The sequence below is a fragment of the Colletotrichum karsti genome, assembly GCF_011947395.1.
Source record: "Colletotrichum karsti strain CkLH20 chromosome Unknown Scaffold1, whole genome shotgun sequence".
NCBI classification, from domain to species: domain Eukaryota; kingdom Fungi; phylum Ascomycota; class Sordariomycetes; order Glomerellales; family Glomerellaceae; genus Colletotrichum; species Colletotrichum karsti.
In genome coordinates, this window is record NW_024065901.1 from 500,324 (window position 1) to 520,034 (window position 19,711).

Sequence of the window (19,711 nt, forward strand, 5' to 3'; positions counted from 1 at the left end):
GAATTCTCGTGATGTAGTCAATTGAATCGCCGGTGGTACTCAATCGCGGGGTTCTTGCTCGTCCAGTTTGCGCCGGGAATGTTTAATTGAGACGCGTCTTTGCAGCGCGTGTCCGGCGGTAGAGCGCGTTCTGCCGTGCCCGTGCCACACCGCTGACCCTGGCAATAAATGAGGTGGAACTAAGCGGGGCAACCGGGGTCTAGTGGCTGGCGCGCTGCTCTGTGGCTGTAGCTCCCCTCCGGGCCCGCGTCTTGCGCTCTGACATGCCGTCATTATTGGGTGGAAGAGCGGGAGCTGTCACTCAGACAAAAAAGCTTCAATTGTTTATCCTGCACCACAGGGCAGTTGTTCAAGATGTTGGCGCCAGCAGCACGTTTCCTCCCAAAATACAGGAGTGCGTTTATTCGCTCCGTATCCAGCTTATCATCCAACCCGTCAATTGTAAGTAATTGTTTTAAGGCCCAGCCCTTGCAACAGTAGATTAATTGAAGCAACAGAAAGTGTTCCCTGCCGATGCATCACGAGCTTCCTTCCTTCTGTCCTACCTCGAAGATGAGCCGCCCAACCAGAGAATAGCCATTGGCTTCTCCACGAAGGATCCCCCGACGCCGCAGTCTTTCATCGAGAACCAAACATTCACCAAGATCCTCTACGAAGTCCTCGCGGAGCATGCGCACAAGGACAAGGACCTTCTTTCGCAGGCCGCAGCCTTCGCTGGTCCTGGCGGAGCTAATCTCGGTTCTGGAGGCGCCTTCTTCGTCCAAAAGAACAAGAGAGGCTCGTCACGCAAGACCGGCGGCGGCGGTGGCGCCGGAGGAAGCGGTGCCGGAGGCGCAAGCGGACAGGGCGGCGCCGGGGGAGGCGGCCACGGTGGTTATGTCCATTTAAGCGACTCAAGGAACCCTCCGGACTTTGGCCGCATTGCCTGGCCCGAAGACATCTTGGGCAGCGTCGAGGTTGATCAGAGCGGTAATATCATTGGAAAACTCGAGCCTAGCGGCACATATCGGATCATTACCAATGAGGGAATGTAAGTTCACACTCTTCTCGAGCGAAGTTGAGGCGAACTAATCCAAAACCTGCAGTCTCGGACTCAGCCCCTTCCTGACAGAGAAGCTGAAAGAGAGGCTTCGGTCAGAGGACCAGAAGGACAAGTCAAGATAAGACGTGCTTGCTTGACCTGATAGGCCATGCGGCCACTTGACCGTTTTGGCTTTGTACATGACTGTTCAAACATGTAATTTCAGCTAATGCGCACTTCACACCTGTATGACTGGCCACCCATGACAACAGCGTCGCTCATGATCGATCGAAACACGAGTATTCCATCCTTTTCGCCGGATCGTGCTATTCTTGGGAATTGATTGCAACCTTGGGCGAAGGGGTTGGGCAAAAGGCGCCGCGGATTTGGAGAATCCACCTACCTCCACTTGGTTCGCTTTTGGAGCAAGGAACAAGCACCCGGAGGGGGATCGTGAGTTACCCTCAGTCACCTCATAACCTCGGGACTGGAGTCGCTGCAGATTCTTCTGTCCTGCAGACACAAATTCCACCCCACAACCCCGTATTCAACTCCCGCTGTACGTGGACGAAAGGAGCTCAAACAGAAGTGGGCATAGGCGCATTCTCCAGACCGCCGGTTGAATTTCTCGGTTTGGAAACGCCTACAGCTTTAGCGAAATGATCCTGGACGGTGTATGTATCCTCGCGAAGATTGTAGTGTAAAACAACGTCTTCACAGTTTGACGATTTGGATGAGGTTGGCGTTATCGGACCTTCTTTGGCATGGGGTTGTCATAGGAATGTCCAGGGCTATTTAGCCGGTGCAGGAGACACTAAAGCCTCTTGAAATCCAGCGCCGTCATCGAGATGACATGCAGGAGGGCGGCGATCGTTGGGCTCTGTTTTCTCGAGTCAAGAGAACTGGGGATTTCCGTCGGCCAAGGGCGCTGGAGTCTCGAAGGGTCGCAACGGATACTCCATCGGCTGTTCTGTAGGAGAAAGGAAGCCAATGAGACTTTACGGCTGTAACTGTCGGCTACGTCGTTTGGTGTGAAAGGTCGACACTTGCAATAGTCGTCAGGTATGTGTCATCTCGATGAAGGGCACGAGGATAAGTGTAAGAACGAATACGGATAGATATCGAAAAGACGTCCATCCTTGTCCTCTGCCGGGGTATCATGATCCCTATTAACTACCTAGATACGGATAGGTAGGGGAGGATATCTCTTCTCACATGCAAGACAACCACTCGGCGATCATGAGACGTCCTGTTGCGGCGTGCCAGCACCTCTGACTGTCCAGGCATTGAGGGCGTGTCGGCTCACTCAGCATGGATTGTGATCTGTCAGTTATCAACCAGAGTTTCTCACCGCAGCCTGAAGCAAACTGGATTGTGAATGTGACATGGCCATTACATTTGACCTTAACCTTTGGGTTTGACAATCTTCAACGTCCCGTGCTGAGCCCAACATGAGATGGCATCGGGTCATGATTCGGACGGGAGCTGCAGCTTTCAGTGCAAAAACTGGCGTGGTCCAATAGAAAGCTGACCGATTCGCCCCGATTCCATGGTGCCCTGTTAGGACCCGACCTGGACTCAAACCGCAACAATGGTCCCACCAATTACAGCGCACTCTGCCGCTGTGGATGACATGACTAGCCACTGAGAGCTCTGAAGTGCCCTGTAAACAGTGGGAGCAGCCCCTCCATTCTCCCCCCAAAAACAGCCCAAAACGGCAGCGCAAATGCACAGACCGGCTCACCTCCCCACTGCAATAGGCGGGCAACTTGCCCGGGGCAGCTGGCTGCTCAGGTGCCAGGAAGGGGCCCGAAGAAAGAAAAAAAAAAAAACGGTCTCCAGCTGGCACTGGCACGAACCAGGGAGCTTCTTGGCAGCCCTCCACCCTCCAATGTTCCCCTCCACAATCCAACTTCGTCATGCCCACTTGTGTGGTCCAAGTCCAAGGCTTGCTCTGGCCACAGCCCATTTAACAAAACCGACCTGAGGCCCCCCCTCCCCCCCGACCGACAATATGGCTTCCGGCTTCGACGAGGAGGAGCTCCATATCAGTCTCTCGCCCTCCCAGATCCGTCGACGCTCACAGCAGCACGGTGCTGCCGCTGCCGATGCCGCCGCCGCTGTCGCCGGTGACCATCTTCAACCTCCCGCCAACATGGCTCCTCCTCCCGATACCACCGCTCCGCTGCGGGACAAGATCAAGACGGAGCAGCGCATCGGCGCATACAAGGTCCTCAAGACCCTTGGCGAGGGCTCCTTCGGAAAGGTGAAGCTGGCCATTCATAACGGCACCGGCCAGCAAGTCGCTCTCAAGATCATCGCCAGAAAGAAGCTCATCAGCCGCGATATGGCCGGTCGCGTCGAGCGCGAAATCGAGTATCTTCAGCTTTTGCGACATCCTCACATTATCAAGTTGTATGTTGCTGTCACATGCCCGACCCCTCGCACTTGCTCCCACATCACCCTTACTGACCCGCATTCTTCCAGGTACACCGTTATCAAGACACCAAATGAGATCATCATGGTCCTCGAATATGCCGGCGGCGAACTCTTCGACTACATTGTGCAGAACGGCCGTATGAAGGAGCCCGAGGCACGTAGATTCTTCCAGCAGATGCTCTGCGCCGTCGAGTACTGCCACAGGCACAAGATCGTGCACCGAGATCTGAAACCCGAGAACCTGCTACTCGACGACAACCTCAACGTCAAAATTGCCGACTTTGGTCTGAGTAACATTATGACAGACGGAAACTTCCTCAAGACGAGTTGTGGAAGTCCAAACTATGCTGCTCCTGAAGTTATTGGTGGAAAGCTTTACGCTGGTCCTGAAGTAGACGTGTGGAGTTGTGGTGTGATTCTCTACGTCCTGCTGGTGGGGAGGTTACCGTTCGACGACGAGCACATCCCCAGCCTTTTCGCAAAGATTGCCCGCGGCACCTACAGTATCCCGCAGTGGATGAATGCCGGCGCGGCAAATCTCATCAAGAAGATGCTAGTCGTAAACCCCGTGCAACGTGCCACAATCGAGGACATCCGACAAGATCCTTGGTTCATGGCTGATCTGCCGCCGTACCTGGCACCGCCTGTCGAGGAGTTCTACAACACGGGCGTGGACCCTAATAAGGCCATTCAGAAGAGCGACATCGCCCCCAATGCTCCTACCAAAGTCCAGGAGAAGCTTCACAACGAGGTCACGGAGAAGATCAGCAAGACCATGGGATACGGAAAGAAGGACGTCGAAGAGGCTCTGCAGGCGGCGGAGCCTTCAGCAATCAAGGATGCCTACATGATTGTTCGCGAGAACAAGCTGATGCAAGTAAATGGTGAGTCGTTTCCAACACGTCATACATGCTCTGGTCTAAACCCTTCCACAGAGGCTATGGCTTCACTCTCGGTCGACCAAGACTCAAATAGTCCCCTTCCGAGTGCCTCGTCTATTAGGTCAGGAGCATCTGCTGTGAGCAGCACACAACGGCCATACATCAGCAAAATTGGTATCCTGCCTAGCAGTTTACCAGCCTACCATAAGGAGTACGTGGAGCGTGAAAAAGCAGGTATCGAAGATCACCCGACCCCCACGATTGTGGTGGACGAGCCGTCGCTATCTCGTACAGATGCCGAAAGAGAGGAGACTGCTCGTCGTCTTAAGCCACATTCTCGCAGTCAAGTCCGCCTCGACGACTCCAAGACAAGGCCACAGGGTATGACGCCGGTGACTACAGCCAAGAAGACAAAGCCGGTAAGGTGGCAGTTCGGTATCCGGTCGCGTAATGCGCCATGGGAAGCCTTGTTGTGCATCCACAAAGCGCTCAATAAGCTCGGGGCAACCTACGTACCAGATGAGGATTACGAAAAGATACACGGCTCAGAAACGGATCAGCCCAGCAACGACGGCAGCTTTGTTGAAGACTACACCTCACAAGGGGGCAATGACTCCACGACCAGTATTGACCCCTTGAAGAGATACAAGCTTCCGGCCGACCCGTGGCATATCAAGGTCCGATGGGAGACACAGAGTAAGTTGCGAAATGCCCGTGGCCTAGAATATGTTACTAAGTGATCTGCAGCGTTGCACAAGAGCTCATCGACTCCTACCGTGGGAACCAGAACGCCCGACAGCTACCATGTTGTCGCGGACGACAACGTCAAGCGAGACTTCGTGGCTCTGCACATGGACATCCAGATCTACGAAATGGAGCACGGGGTCTACCTCGTAGACTTCAAGTGCTCGGGATACGAGACGGCTGACAAGAGGCTTCTCGAGGAGAAGGATGTCACAAGTCCTTTCCCGTTCTTGGACATGGCAGCGAGGTTGATTATGCAACTAGCCGAAGCGGACTGATGATATGTCCCGCGCGTTCCGTTCTTCAAGCCGTCTCTTTCATCTCCGTTTCCGAGGAACGGAGAGTACTGCAAATATTTCGAAAACGGTTGGCTCGACCATAGACATGGGAGGGAGAGCTGATGGGTTTGCCACGTCACAGCGTTAGGTTATGCGAACATGGGAGTTTGGGGGCGCAGGAGATGAATGGGTGTGGTGTTCTTGGGCAAGACCCAGCGGAAGGGCGTGGCCTCGGGATATCGACTGGGCTGAGACGATGGGTTGCATCGTGTGTTTCCCGACCGCTGGGTCAAGATCTACATGACAGCGGATTGAACTCGAAACGAAGGGGTACGGTATATTAGGCGTGATTTCGTCAGCGAATTAGTGCGGTAGGCTCAAAGCAAGCAAGCATTATTATCGTAGAACGCGGCGCGACTCCGGCGACACCTGGAACTCTGCTCTTCGGAGATCATCATGCCCCCGACTCCATCAAGCTCCGGACAGCACGGCACCGCAGAGCCTCAAGATATCGAGAGTCCGGAAGGCGCAAACTATAAAATCTGGGTCTGACGTGCAAAGGCGGCGACGCTTTTGGCCTGTCCTGGAAGCCATCTCCGTGGTGTGTGTACGGGAAGAAATCATACCCGTACGCCTCATATCGCACACCTCGGCCATTTACCAACCCCTAGGGCGTGTTGGCGCAGAGCCTCATGGAAACGAGTGCCAAGAAAAGAATGAAGTATAATCTTTGGGCCCTTCCCAAGTTCGAGACGAGAACAGAGGTCGAGACCTCATCCATAGCTCGAAGCAGAAGCCAGCTCCGTCGGCGTGGTGAGACCGAGAAGTCAAATAACGCAAAGACAGGGAGACAGGCAGCGGCATTGGACCCTGAAAGGTGTAGTGTCAGTTTCAACGAACGATGACAGTCATCAGCTCTCTGCCCAGGGCCCGCCACGGCTAAACCCCGCCACGGGCTCGGATCTTGGGACGTCTCGGACCACATCAGACGATACACTCAAGGGCTCGGTACGGGACTCCAGACGAGACCAGCTACGCGCGGCAGACCTGATTACGTACGCCTCTGCCGCTCCGAACCACATCCCGGACGTTCGGGCCTAAAGCGGGGCACACTGACTGTCGGCACGGACAAAAGTCTCCGGAAAACCCGGCCCTCCAGTCCCGCCGCCCGTGTGTTGACGACGAGATGGGATCCCGTTCCCCCTTGATCCAAAGGTCCTCCAGTCCACATCTGCCGAACTCACTGACCATAAAAGAAACCAGACGCGGCATGTGGGCGCTTGTCGCAGCTTCGCCTTCGCACGAAGCGCTTGGAGGGAAAACCTTTCTTCAAACCTTCTTGGTCCGATGACCAACTGGTCAAGGCGCCGCTCTCTCAGTCTTAGTGATGCTGACAAAAAGTTCACGATACGCGTAACACGTCTTGCGCCGCGTGTTGCGATCGCGGGTCTGTTCCATTCGTATATCCAGATCAGGAAATCCAGCCGTCATCAGCTGCGGTCCCGACTCTACGCCCCAACACCTTCCGACAACCCCACGATGTCAAGACCAAGAAGGGATGAGCCTGGGACCAAAAAAAAGGGAACCAGATTCCAGATGCAAGTCACCGAAGATCAGGACAAGGCCCAGGGGACCAACTGACAACCCCGACGAAACGTGCTCTGTACGTCTCGCGTCTTGGTCCGTCATATCCTGCCTTTCACCTGCCTGGACGTCAACTTCGCTCGCTCGCGCTTTCACGGGATTCATGTTCGAACCACACAACCTGCGGGTTTGAGTTCTCTCTCTCTCTCTGCAAGCTTGCCTTCAATAGAGTTTTGGTTCATCCCACACCATCCACGCCTCGAAACGCGACCTGAAGAAGCAGGGGAAAAGAAAAGGGGGTGACGACGATTATTACCGTGGCGGTGGCGAAAAGAGAGTTTGACACTTTCAAGACTCACAACTGCCTTTCACACGTCGCAATCTCACTTATGTTTGGCCCTGGCAGTGCGTTCGTTTGTCTGATTATCGATCTCTGACTACAAGCCAAGCAGAAAATTATAGTTCAGTTCACCTCGGCGGTGGATTCCGAGGAGGATGGACATGCTGTGTGGCACGCCCCCTCCCCCTCGATAACTCTACTCTCCAACAAGCTTGACAATCGGAATATACTCCGACAAAACTCCAACCCTCGTCATCTTGGCTTCCTAATGAATGACAAAACTAGCGTGGTTAATGGGCCTGCACCTTCACGCACCTCGAGGGGAGCAATGGTTTGGTCCAACGGCGCAGCGGCAGCAAAGCGGTATCAGCGTCGACTTCTCTCTCCCTCTCTCTGATCAGGCCCCTTTTCTCAGACCGCACGCCTCGGTACTTCTCTCGCATGTACACTATCGAGACGCTAGCTAGACTCTCGTGGTGCAGCACCCAAAGGGACGACCAAAACGCCCACGCCCATGCCCATCTTCACCATTCTTCCCCTCACGCTTCACTTCGTTCACTCCCTTTCCCCAACTTGCTTCTCCAACTCTCCAAGTCCGAGGCTGGGCACGGTCGAAGTAGGGGAGTGAGTTGTGGGGTGTGGCGCGGGCAGAGACAGTACAGAAATGCACCACCACGACAAGAACATCAGAAAAGAAGGTTTTTGGTGATGTCCTGCTACCGGAGAGACAAGCCATTGTCATAAGGTTCTGCCTACTGCAGCAGACTTGGGCAAAACGGACGTGGTATCCTCCAACCTCTCGAATAGCATCTCACCACGCGTCCCAGCTTTTTTGCTTCCCCCTGCGCAAAGCCCGCTGGCACGGCTCCCATCACGAAAAGTCTTTCTCTCCTCAAATCACTTCAGTAAAAGTCAACTTTGGCACAGGCAAAACTCGTTCCTTCTTTCTTTTTTGTCATTCATCATATGTTTGTTCGAGATGAAGAGAAAGCATAAACCAGACCGAGGCTCACAACACGGACGGATATGATACCCCTATTTTTTTTCTCAAATCAAGCAAAGGTTAAAAATAAAAGACTCTCTCCAAATCGAGGGAAAAAACTGACTTCGAGATTCGAAAGAAAGCTCTGACGGTTGCCGCCCGGACGGGATGAACATGTCATCGGCATATGTCATGCATCGCGACGCCCGCTCTGCCTTGCCAGAGGCGTGCGCCCGCTTCGCCCTGCCCTACCCCGGCTCTCGAGCCGATGACTACTACTACTTACTACATGTACGTCACATATCCAAACATGGACTAAATGCGGACCTTTTCATCGGGCAGGACGCAGGGCAGGGACGTAATCGCGGGAGCAGCCAAATAGCAAAGCAGAGAAATGTATGATACTGGGCGAAGTCCGTCCGTAGACCTTCATCTAGGCCCTACCATGGGCATGCCGCGAAACATTAGACCACCACCACCAGGACAGCAACCACGCACCCGACAACAGCCCGTGGCATATTACACCAAGACAACACCAAACTCTAAATCCTCACCCATGCTTGTTGTGTATTCCGGCCCCGTCAGGTGCAATCACCAGAATCTCTCCGAACCGAGATGGTGTATTGGAGCGCCTGACGAACAGGCGATATCAAAACAAAACTCGTGGCTTTCGACACTCGTCGTCTCGCCCGTTGTCGTCGGCGTGGATGACACAATCCGCACTACGCAGAGGCCCAGGAAAGCCACGTCCTTCTTGACGCCGGCGCTTGGGTTTGGGGGCGGCGGTCTAACGCAGTTGGCTAATACGAGTATAGCTTTCCACCCATTTCCATTAACAAGGTTCAGACCAGTCCTTCAGTCCCAACATCAACACACTCGAGCCAGCGTCAGACCATCATCTGGCGGCGCCGTCCTTTACCCCAGCCCCGGTTTCTTGGGATTTCCCTACCATAGTGGTCTTCTCTCGCAGGTGCCGTGCTGAGAAGCTACTACTACATGGTATATGTGTTTGCCGTTCTCGGTCCCGAGAAACTTCACTGGCCTTCTTTCTTTCTGTCTTGGCAAGTTCTGCGCCAGAGGTCCCCTAACGCAACGGCCTGAATGCCATCGCATCCGCATCGCATACCGCAGCTTTTCCGGACTACGGCACACGCACGCTGCAGAGTTGACACCTAGATACAGCCACGCCCCTCTTATTTTGGGGACGAAGAAGATATGTGGCTGGACCCGGCCGGGTCTACCGCGCAGCAACAGCAGCAGCAACAGCAACAGCTGCTGCTGCGTCCTCACCGCAGCTTTCGAGGTCGAAATCGAACCCGGCTGAAGGTAAAAAGGTAAAAGGCACCTCCGAGCGCGCCCCTGAGCGAGCCGTGTTGCCGTGTATTCGGGTCCCGTCGTGTGTCGGTCTGACAGACACACACCGCGCGACAGTATTTCCGCGCGGCGGGCCCTGACGAACCAACAGAAGCTTTGTTGCTTCAGCGCTTACTATGTACACCGACGAGGAGAACGCGAACAGAACAATAACAACCACCAGGAAGAAGGGGGGGGGGGGGATGATGGTGGGGGGAAGGACGGCGATGGCACATGGCCAGCTTGGCCTAACCCGGCGTCGAAACCCGGTTCCCCCCCAATATCCCCCCCTCCCCCAAGCTCTGAAGTCCGTTCCGGGGAAACCTTCTAGAAAACACGAAACGTGAAACTCTTTCTGCAGTTGTGAAGAAGAAGAAAGCTCGGCGGGTGGTGGGTGAGAGAAGCCGCCAGAGCACTACTGCAGTAGGCATATACCACTATCAAACACCCAACGGGCTTCATACCACACCACCTTCGCTTATTACCTTTGACCTTGCCTTACCCAGCCCTTGGTCCTCATCGTCTTTCTGTCTTGGCTAAAATGTCTTGTCCTGCCCTGCCCTGACCTGCCTGCCTGCCTGCCTGCCTGCCTGCCTGCCCGCGGCCCTGTATCCCGTGTATGTACACGTCTGGATGGGGTAATGTAACGTACACACACGTATCCCGTTCTAGGTCACGGCATCACACCCCCATCCCATCCCATCGATCGAATCCGAACCCCGGTCGCCCTTTTGCATCTCCTCCTCCTTCTTCTCAGGTAGAGAATCTCACGCCCCCTCGACTCCGCTGGCCTCCGCGTTGTCGCGGTTCCCGTGGCGTGCGTTGCGTTGCGTCGCGTTGCGTGACCCCTCCCCCTCGACCCGCATCTGCACCCACGGCGGCTCTAAACCTTCTTTTCACGGCCCCTGAGGAGGGGCTGGGCGGCCTTGTCTACCGCCTGCCCGGCCCTGAAGGGGGTGTGTACGGTGTACTTCAGGTTGGCCAAGACAGGGCGGCAGGAAGCAAGAAGGATCGATGGTTCACTGCTGCTGCTTCTGCCGCCGCCGCAGCAAGCACGTATTGCCAGGCAAAGCAGAAAAAAAGGGGAAGAGGGATTCACATCAACCCGCCTACTCCTCCAATCACCGGCCCCGGTTCGCCTCATCATCTGCCAGATTCGGCACCCCTATCCCCATCCCGTTCCCGTATGAAGTACCCTAACGGGATCCAAACGATATACGAGGGGTGGTGGTGGTGGTTCGGGTCCTGCAGGATGCAAGTGAAGTTCGGTTGCGATGATCTCTGTACCACCACAGGAACCACAGCACAGGGGGAAGGGAAAATCGGAAAAGCTTGGTTTTCTCTTGGTGCCACTCGTAACCGGTCAAGGAGAAAGACAAGAGGAGGGACCGAAAACGCCAAGAGTGTCCGTCGCGGTGGAAGGACGACAACGACGACAAACCATCACGACTTGCTGTACAGAGTAGCGAGATGGGAACACATAGCCAACGGCGCGTAAGGGTCGGCGTCAACTGCGCTCCTACGATACGATACGCACACGCACACGACCTCGCCTGTTCCAGACTCAGATCAGAGGGGGGCGGCCGCCCCGTAGCGTAGTATCGGTTGGCACGATGTGAAGAGAGGGTTGATCGTGATCATCGGGAGTTGGATGATGGATCACACGGGAGAAAAAGCAGTGCCAGATGGCAAAATAGCATGTCCAAAGCTTATCTGCGACGGGTTGGACATCTGACGACCGCGTAGAGTTTTGTGTGTGTGAGAGTTGAGAGCTTTCCCTTGTCGAGAGCCAGAAATTAAGGTTTTCCCTTGGTTGGTAGTGTGGACTTTTTGGCAGTCATCACATAGTATCGACGATCGACGTGTGAGTGGTTCTGAGGAGAGATGCTACCCCCTAACTCTCGTGTGTCTCTCTCTCCTTCCTGTCACGTTCTCTCCGTCCTGACCCCCTCTGCTTGATGGACAGATCAAAGTCTTGCCGTGATGTTGGAAAAAAAAGGGGGCGTGTGTGATGTTTCTTCTGTCCCAGACTACCGGGCTTCATGTGAAGTGGTGAGGCTTGATCGAGCACATTGCCCGTTAAGCTTCGCCCTGAAAGGAGGCTGGTGCGCCGCCTACCTACGGACTGGCTGATAGAGAGAGGTGAGAGGCCGCGTATTGTTGCTGCTGCTGCCCGGTACGTAGACAACCAACCCACGGTCTCTGTCTGGGTGTTTGCCGCCTTTCCATGGATGAGTGTGGAGAGTTGTGACAGTGAACAGCATGGGATCGGGACGAGAAGAAGGGAAGGGCGGGAATGACGGGAATGCCAGTGGAGCAGACCGTCCGGGAAAATAAAAAAAAGGGACAAGTGAAAACGAAGGATGGGATTTGTGATTTGCCGTAACAGAATTAGAGTTTGGCAGTGCGTCCGACCCTCGAGCATGTGCTTGCAGGGCCACGCAACGCCACACGCCTCACCCTTCACCCTCACCCTCGATCCATACGAGAACAATGTGAGTGTCGTGCCACAATCAACCATGACCAATGAACCTGACGGAGAGAATCGTGTCTGAAAATGTCGGTAGTTTCCCAAGACTCTGTATTGGTTCACTTGTGGTCAGCTCTTTGCTTTCTTCATCTCAGTCTCGTCTTCCCACAACCAACCAGAATACGTATCTTGTAAGTGACGGGATCGAAGTAGATCGCTGCCAGGGAAGAAAGGGGAGGCGACGCCTGGCAGCCGCGCCATAAAAGCTTAAAAATCCTCAGGATTCCTTTTGGTAGGCTGTGCTAACCTAATTCTTCCCTGTCTTTGGCACAGCAGCACTTTGCTCTCGGCTGGCCTCTTTCGCCATGGCTCCGTCGCTCCGTGGCTCCGTGGCTCCGTGGCACCGTGGCTCCTCCGACATATAAAACTGGGGTTAATGACGGCCATTTCGCCGCTTACTTCTAACCCCGAAACTCTAAAAGCAAATCCCGATTTTGGCCAGTGCAACAGCAATTCAAGGTGAGACGCTTTCTCTCACCTTTGGCCTTGCCCATGGCGAGCTAAGGGTTCAGAAAAGGGCACTTGGGCCATTCAATAGCGCTCTTATGCCCGTCTAAACCCCAGCTAGTGAACAAACCGAAACCCAGCTGGTCGGTCCAACTCGGACTCCGGCAACGTCAGTTTGTCCATGATTCCAATGACCACGTATCCATCCGTAGACTCTATGAGGAGGGTCTGAAACCTCTGAACTGAGCCCGTCTTCTTGTCATCACATCTTTCAAACCAATCTCGTCGATCCTAATTGGCCTTCTCCGACGAGATTACCCTCGGTGTCCCATCGGCAGACTTTTCTTCATCAGACAAGACCGTGTTGTTGGATGCCCGCACCCTGCGCGAGTATAGCTCCACGTCACGTGCGCCGTCTCCTCGACCGCCACTGAACCGGAACACCTGACGGATCGTGCCAAACGCCGAACTGTTCTTCATGTCCGCCGGCTGGTTGAACGAGGCGGTGCCGTTGCGGAACGTCGACAGCTTGGCTATCTTGTACTGGCCCGGCGGTCCCTGTCCCGGCATCGGCATGTTGCGGTTCGATGGGTTGTTGTACACCTCAAGCCCGGTCGGGTACACCCCGGCGCCTTCGACCTCCAACTTCAACTCTTGAAATAGCGTTGCAGAGAGACTGAGATCGCCGGCTGCTGTCATGTTCGACACTTGGTCGACGATCAGCGGGAACGAGTACGTAGACCGATACGAACCCTGCCCGCTGAGTTCGTCCGTGCCGGTGATTATGAAGTTGTTGAACCCGTTTCGGCCGAACTCGCTGATGGAAGCGTTGTTGCTGTACTGCAGCTTCTGGCTCCACACGGGGTTCTTGGTGCCTTTCTTGGTGACGACCTCGCCCCTGACAGAGATTGAACGCGTCACCTCCAGGTTGAACGCCAGAGACTCGTTCGCGCCGGTCGAATTCTGTTTCAGCGTGCGGCCCGTGAGCTTGACGTCCGGGTCCGAAATGTCGACGGTAGGCGGCCGTCCGGTCGTGACGGACCCTTCTTCGTCAAGCCACAAAAAGACCTTGCCAGAGACCACCCAGAAATTGCCCACGGTGGTGTTTAGAGACGTGCGGTCACCATCATTCGCGAGACCAACAATCCTGATCTTGAACGTGTGCTCGTTGCCGTCGCTGAGGACCGGCAACCACGGCGAAATGTCAATCTCGTGCTCCCGTAGGTCAAAGGCATCAAGCCCGACGACGGGCCGGTGGAAGCTGGGTACGACTCCTCCGGTGAAGATGACAGGGAACGGCCACTGGACGCCGGCCAGCTTGTCGTCGATGAGGACCTGGACCTCGCGCCAAGGACTCCCGGCTGGAGCCATGCCGACGGTGGCATTGAAGGCCGCGGCATCGCTCTGGAGGACGTTGCTCCACCAGAATTCCTCGGTCCCTTGGCCGTTGGCCGAGACGGAGAAGACTGCTCGATTGGCGTTGCGCGGAAATTTGACCGTACTCACGGCCTCGCGCTCTGGCACTTGCCAGGCACTGCCAGTGTTGGACGATGCATTCCTCGACGAGATGGCGACAATCTGGTCGGCAGGCGGTGCGTTGTCGGTCACCACGTCGCTCTTGAAGAAGGTTGCCGTCAAGGTGCAATTGAATGGCCCCGTATATCTGTCGTCTTGGCGGTATTAGCCGTTTTGGCCCCCACCCCGAGATCTCCGAAACCGACAAGGGGGACGAGTAACTAATAATACCACCTACATCTACCGGGGAAATGAGTTGCAGTACTCGTCACTTACCGATGAGGTTGGGGAGGTCGAAAATGACCTTCTGGCTCGACTTCCACATGCTGAGGTACGGGGTCATGTCCTTCCAATAGGTCCAGATGATCCCGGGTGCCAGTCTGGGCTCCGCAGTGGAGGTTCTCCATACCTCCGTGTCTCCGAGATACATCAAGGCCAGCCGGTCCAGCTGGCGGCCTGCAGAAGTGGCAGTAAAGTTCAGAATGACGCGGTTGAAGTCACAGCCGGGAGGCTTGTAGTCGCCTATCAGACCCAAGTCAGGACATCTATTTCCGACTTACCCACAACGCTCAGCACCGGCGCCGGTAGAGGCCCCGTCGTAAGACCTGGACGCAGACCCGGGCTTGGGACGTGGGCATGAGACTCGCACTTACCAACGAAGGGCTTGTTGAAGCTGTTGCCAAACGAGTGATCCATCAACTGCACTGTGCATCCCGAATCCGACGGCTTGTCATTGTTGCGGCGTACTTCTTGGTAGACGGGACCTTTCGGGCCCAGCACTGGCTGGGCTGCTTGGAAGCATTCAAGTGGCCGCTGCCGCCGTGCAGCCTCGTCCGCTTGTGGCAGAGGGCCTATTGGCACCGGACTATCGGCGTCCGTCAACCTCGTCTCCGTCAAGAGATTGCGGCAAGACACGTAGCCCGGATTTACAACGAGAACAAATAGACACAAGGCGAGCGCCCGAGCGAGCGTCCTAGGGGCCATCGTTGGACCTTGGGACTTTGGGCGTAACGCCTCGGACTGCAGCCTTCAAGGCCTGTCTGCCCTGTCTCTCGGTTTGGTGTCTAGTGGTTGGTGTCAGAAACCGCGTGACAAAAGAAACAGGCCCTCCCTCAAACAGGTGTGTGAGCAAAACGGCGCATAAAGCAAAGCCACGGGGTCCCAGGCAATCGGTCAGGAATGGGACGGGACAGAATGATTCAGAACCTGGTTTGCGCCACCAAAGCAAACATCAAGCCTGGCGCCAGTGCAAGCAGCTGGAGGAGGACGGAGATGGTAGACTAGACTAGCTGCTAGGCGACGCCATGCGATGCGCCAGAGGAGGGGAGGTGAGGGGCGCGCGGGCAGTTGGTCACACAAAAAAGGACGGGATAAAAGACGTGGATCTGCATCTATTGGAAGTATAACGGTTTGGGGCGGCGGCGGCGGGCAAGAGAGCGGGGAGGCGGAAGCCGAACCACAATAGGTCTGGCTCTGGTCTTTTACTAACCTGGATTATTGGGAGGATGATATTGCTTGGGAACAAGGTGTCAAGCCTTTCTCCGAATCTGATACCCTACTGTAGGAACTTTGGGGTCCGTCGCCCCGCGCGGCCGAGGTAGACGCCGCAAAATCTCCAATAATCTGGTTGACGATGCTTAAGCGAACAGCGCCGGTCAAAGGTAGAAAAGAACTGACGTATATGCGACTGGTGTCCGGCGAGAAAAACGTGTGCGCTACGATGCTGGCCGGTCAGGGTGAAGGAGCGGTGACGGGGTCATTAGAAACAGGCAAACGTCGTCTCAGCCGCCTGGAGAACTGGAAGCGGGAAGGATGGGCGGAACCAGCAGAAGTGAAGGCGTGTTGGTCACCGAAGTGCCCGGAATGGGAATACTAAAAAGACGGGCTTCAGAAGTAAAGTAAGGTGGAATTGGATATTGAGTTATGGTTTGAACCAGGGCTGTTTCGCGGGGTCGACAGGCTGATTCGAGAGAGGAGAAAGAGAAGCGAATGGAGAGGTGAAAACAAACATCGTCCTGGGGGGCATCTGGCGACGCAGACGGGAACCGAACAGCCATACCTCAGGTAACTTACATCGGGACCCGATTGCTGCTGCCCGTCTAGCCTTGCCTCTGCCTCTGCCTCTGCCTCACTTTCGTCGGGTGTTAGACGATGGCCTGCCCGCGTCGCCCTTCCTCCGAGCGACGGAACTGAGAGTGCAGCCGCGCGAAGAGCGATTTCTAAAACAAAGCTGTGCGGAAGGACGGCATCTCTTACAGGTGTTTCCCTTGCCAACCACAACCTGGGCTTCCCACCAATATTTGCGACCAGCTGCAGGTCGTGCACTTGCCTGCTATGCAAGCAAACAAAACACCGAATAACCTTAAAATTGGTGGGAAAAGCCAGCTTGAGATCCAAGCTGAGGCCGCCCACGCCCACGCTGGTGCTGTCTGCCTTGCCTCAGAACCGGAGGGGACCCTCTCCTCGGAGCGTGGAAATGGTTGTGTAAGCGAGCCTCAGGATGCCGCTTCCTTTTCGGAGTAGCACTGAATTCACGCGCACCGAGAACCTCACCAGGTGGATGGAACAAGAGTCATGATTCAAACCAAATGTTTCTCCAATGCTTTCGCTATCTTCCAGGATGCTACATGCTATTGGGGTGTGCGTGTGTGTCCGTGAAAATGCATTACCCAACCAGCTGCCGTAACATGGTATATGCAGCGGTAACATGAAGAAGGAATAAGAAATGATACCGAAGCCTCCCAACCCAAAAAGCAACTCGAAAACGTGTGCAGTGATGCAGTGATCACACTGGCCTGCCTCCCTTTCGTAGATCGCGCCCATGATATTTCCGGCCAACAATAAAATCGGTTTTCCAACAATAACCCCAAAGCTTAAGCTGACACGACTGATCCATTCATCTTAGCCCGACTGGCCGCGCGTTCCTCGATCCAAGACACGAACCGCAATGAGTCCTGTCTGTGACCCTTCCCAAGCACAGGAGATGAAATAATGGCATCCAGTCTGCTGTGTCATGGCAGCTTCTTAGCGAACGCCTCGAGCGCTTGCCAAGCCACAGACGAGAAAGGGGGTGTGTGCAAGCGATTAGAGTTGGAGCCAGTGGCTTGTCCCTCTTATCGGTGAAGCAGTGATCCGAAACCAACCGTCATCCCGAACGACAAGACACCTGGCCGTGCTAGCCATCGTCCAAACGTCTAGCCGATGCTGCTGGCAGTGTCACTGCCCTGCCCAGACATGCGGTAAGTCGTATGTGACGGTGAGAAAGTGCCATCATGGCACCAAAGCCGTGAGAGAGTGTCATCGTCCACAGTAGCCGCCCGACGTCTGTGCCTGTGGCCTGGATGCCTTCCTGTGTTGTCCCAACACAGGCGCAGCGCATCCCCGCTCACTGTGCTCCGGCTCTCAACAAAGTGTTGCGATTTCGCAGCCCAAAATGTCGAGGTGCATGCTGCAGACAGGCCACCCGCATTTACCAAAAACATCAGGACGCAGAGGCGAGGGAGCAGGCCACCTGCATCTGTCGAGTCGTTGTCGTCCAGTGACCTCCCGGATGATGTCGCACGAACGGGACAAGAGGTGAGCATGTCCCTTCATTCATCCACATAGTCCGAGAGATGCCTGCCGGAGACTTTTTTCAAAGTTCCCTCCCTGCGCATGCGATCTGCGCAGTGACGTCCGCCATGGTGCTGATGTGGAGGGGACGGCCTAGAGTCAGACTGATGGCCAGAGAGGTGAGGTGCAGGCAGAGAAAGCGTGAGGGAGTCGACTGGTGTGCTGTGAGGGGGCTCTTTTTTGGAGAATGCGCGCTCGGACCCGAGGGTCCACTTTTCCGAATAGGCGACGCCCCGGAACAGGGATGTCGGTCTGATAAGTGGATTGGTCCCGGGTATTAGCTCGGATATATGCCTGTGGTGGATATGCAGGTGGGCTGATAAGATTATATGGGACGGATAAGAGAACCGAGGCGTGAGAAAAGCCAAGACTTCGGTCCTGGATAATCGGGTAACGCTGACAGGCGGGCGGATGGCGGATGGCGGAATGCTGCAAAGGAGGCAAGGGGCCCGGAGGAACCTATGCTTGTTCCGTGGATGGCAAACAACGTGGCCCAGCTGCACCAACTGCCAACTGCCCAGCATGCGATGCGGGCGTCGGGTACAGTTGCAGTTACGGTTGCTGTTGCTGTTGCTCTGCCACGGCCATCACTGGCTGGAGTCTTGGCTTGCTCCTCCGTATCCGAAGCTGCAAGATATTCCTCCTAGCCACACATGGCCACCAGAGCCTGGTTCGCTAGTTGAATCCATCCACGGGGTATGCTTGGGCGGTTGATATGCGGCGCGTTCCGAGAAAAAGACGAAAGAGATGCCGTTCTGGGATCCTCCAAGGCGTTGTTACTCCCGGCGTGATAGCCTTGCCACCCGCCGTTTTCCGTTCAACGCCTGTAAGACCCCATAGTGAAAATGCGCCTAGAATCGCGCAGGATGGTGCTTGCTCGGAGACCATGTGATACTTGTCTCGTTAGCATGATCCGGAATCTGCGCTTCACGCGCGGGCGTTATCCCAGTAACGCTTGCGGGCGGCCATGGCCACCTTGTTGCCGGTGAATCGGTGCTGGAAGTAGTTGAAGACGGCGAACTCGTCACGGCTCAGGACGTACGACTCCGGCTGGGAGGTGACCTTGGACCAGATCTGGCTGATAGCACTCTCCAGGATGCTGCTGACAGTCGGGTCCGAGGCGCCATCGGGGCTCTCGCGGGCGATCTCGAGGGCCTGGGCTACACTGGCCGAGTCCTTGATGGATGCTGTCGTCGAGGCCGTGGAGTTGCCGGCGTGGTGGAGGCTGTGGCCCATGCTGCTGGCGAGGGTGGTGAGGAAGGGCAGGTCGGTGACGGAGCGAGGCGAGGAAGACAACGGTCTGAAGGGGAGGTAGAGGGACTGGCTGTGGTGATCTCCCTGAGGTGTGATGGACAGCATTGTAAGGTGAGAAGACGGGATGATGTGCGTATATATAGGATGGCGAGTGTATGTTGATCTTTGGAGAAAGAGGCGAGTGTGACGAAGACTTGAAGGAGGAGAAGGCTGGGGGATGATAGATGATATATAATTTGATGGTCTGATCCGATCTGGACTAGATGACCGGTGGAGAGGGGCCAGCAACTTCTAATAAGTAGTAACTGGGGCCAGCAACGACGTAGATACGGCAGCCAGAGTGATAGATGCTAGGAGTCTCCAGTCAGAGGCGCACAGTTGTTTGACGTTGTGCCTTGGCTTGCGTTGCTTATTGCAGGGTATAGCTTGAGCTGAGCTTTACTTGTCGGGATTAACAGTGGTACAAATGTATCGATCCAGAAACAGACTGTCGTCAACCCCGGATTAGACGGTTCTCTTATAGCAGCTGGCCTTGCCGCGACGGATGAGGGAGCGGATGCGCAGCTCAAGTCGGACCAGGTACGGGTACTGATAGTCAGGCATGGGTTGTAAAGTATAATCGTCCGTATTAGAGGTACGTAGCGGGCAGGGAGTGGGTTTCTAAGAGTTGCCCGGGGGGGGGGGGGGGGGGGGAAAAAAAAAAAAAAAAAATGGGGGGGGGAACGGGACAA

General features: G+C 55.3%; 4 protein-coding genes across 4 annotated transcripts; 2 read left to right on the forward strand and 2 right to left on the reverse strand.

Moving 5' to 3' along the window:
- Positions 1-354: 354 nt before the first annotated feature.
- On the forward strand, positions 355-1,164 carry CkaCkLH20_00109 (uncharacterized protein; the record flags this gene model as incomplete). Its single annotated transcript, XM_038882829.1, has 3 exons — positions 355-441; positions 498-1,030; positions 1,086-1,164. The coding sequence occupies 3 exons, from the start codon at positions 355-357 to the stop codon at positions 1,162-1,164; spliced, it is 699 nt and encodes a 232-aa protein (XP_038751534.1).
- Positions 1,165-3,035: 1,871 nt separating this feature from the next.
- On the forward strand, positions 3,036-5,363 carry CkaCkLH20_00110 (uncharacterized protein; the record flags this gene model as incomplete). Its single annotated transcript, XM_038882830.1, has 4 exons — positions 3,036-3,436; positions 3,509-4,344; positions 4,396-5,037; positions 5,089-5,363. 4 exons carry the CDS (start codon positions 3,036-3,038, stop codon positions 5,361-5,363), a joined length of 2,154 nt encoding a protein of 717 aa, XP_038751535.1.
- A 7,527-nt stretch (positions 5,364-12,890) lies between these two features.
- On the reverse strand, positions 12,891-15,098 carry CkaCkLH20_00111 (uncharacterized protein; the record flags this gene model as incomplete). Its single annotated transcript, XM_038882831.1, has 3 exons — positions 12,891-14,269; positions 14,391-14,636; positions 14,675-15,098. The coding sequence occupies 3 exons, from the start codon at positions 15,096-15,098 to the stop codon at positions 12,891-12,893; spliced, it is 2,049 nt and encodes a 682-aa protein (XP_038751536.1).
- A 3,555-nt stretch (positions 15,099-18,653) lies between these two features.
- Positions 18,654-19,085, reverse strand: CkaCkLH20_00112 (uncharacterized protein; the record flags this gene model as incomplete). The annotated part of the gene is made up of 1 exon (XM_038882832.1): positions 18,654-19,085. One exon carries the CDS (start codon positions 19,083-19,085, stop codon positions 18,654-18,656), a length of 432 nt encoding a protein of 143 aa, XP_038751537.1.
- Between the last annotated feature and the right edge of the window lie 626 nt (positions 19,086-19,711).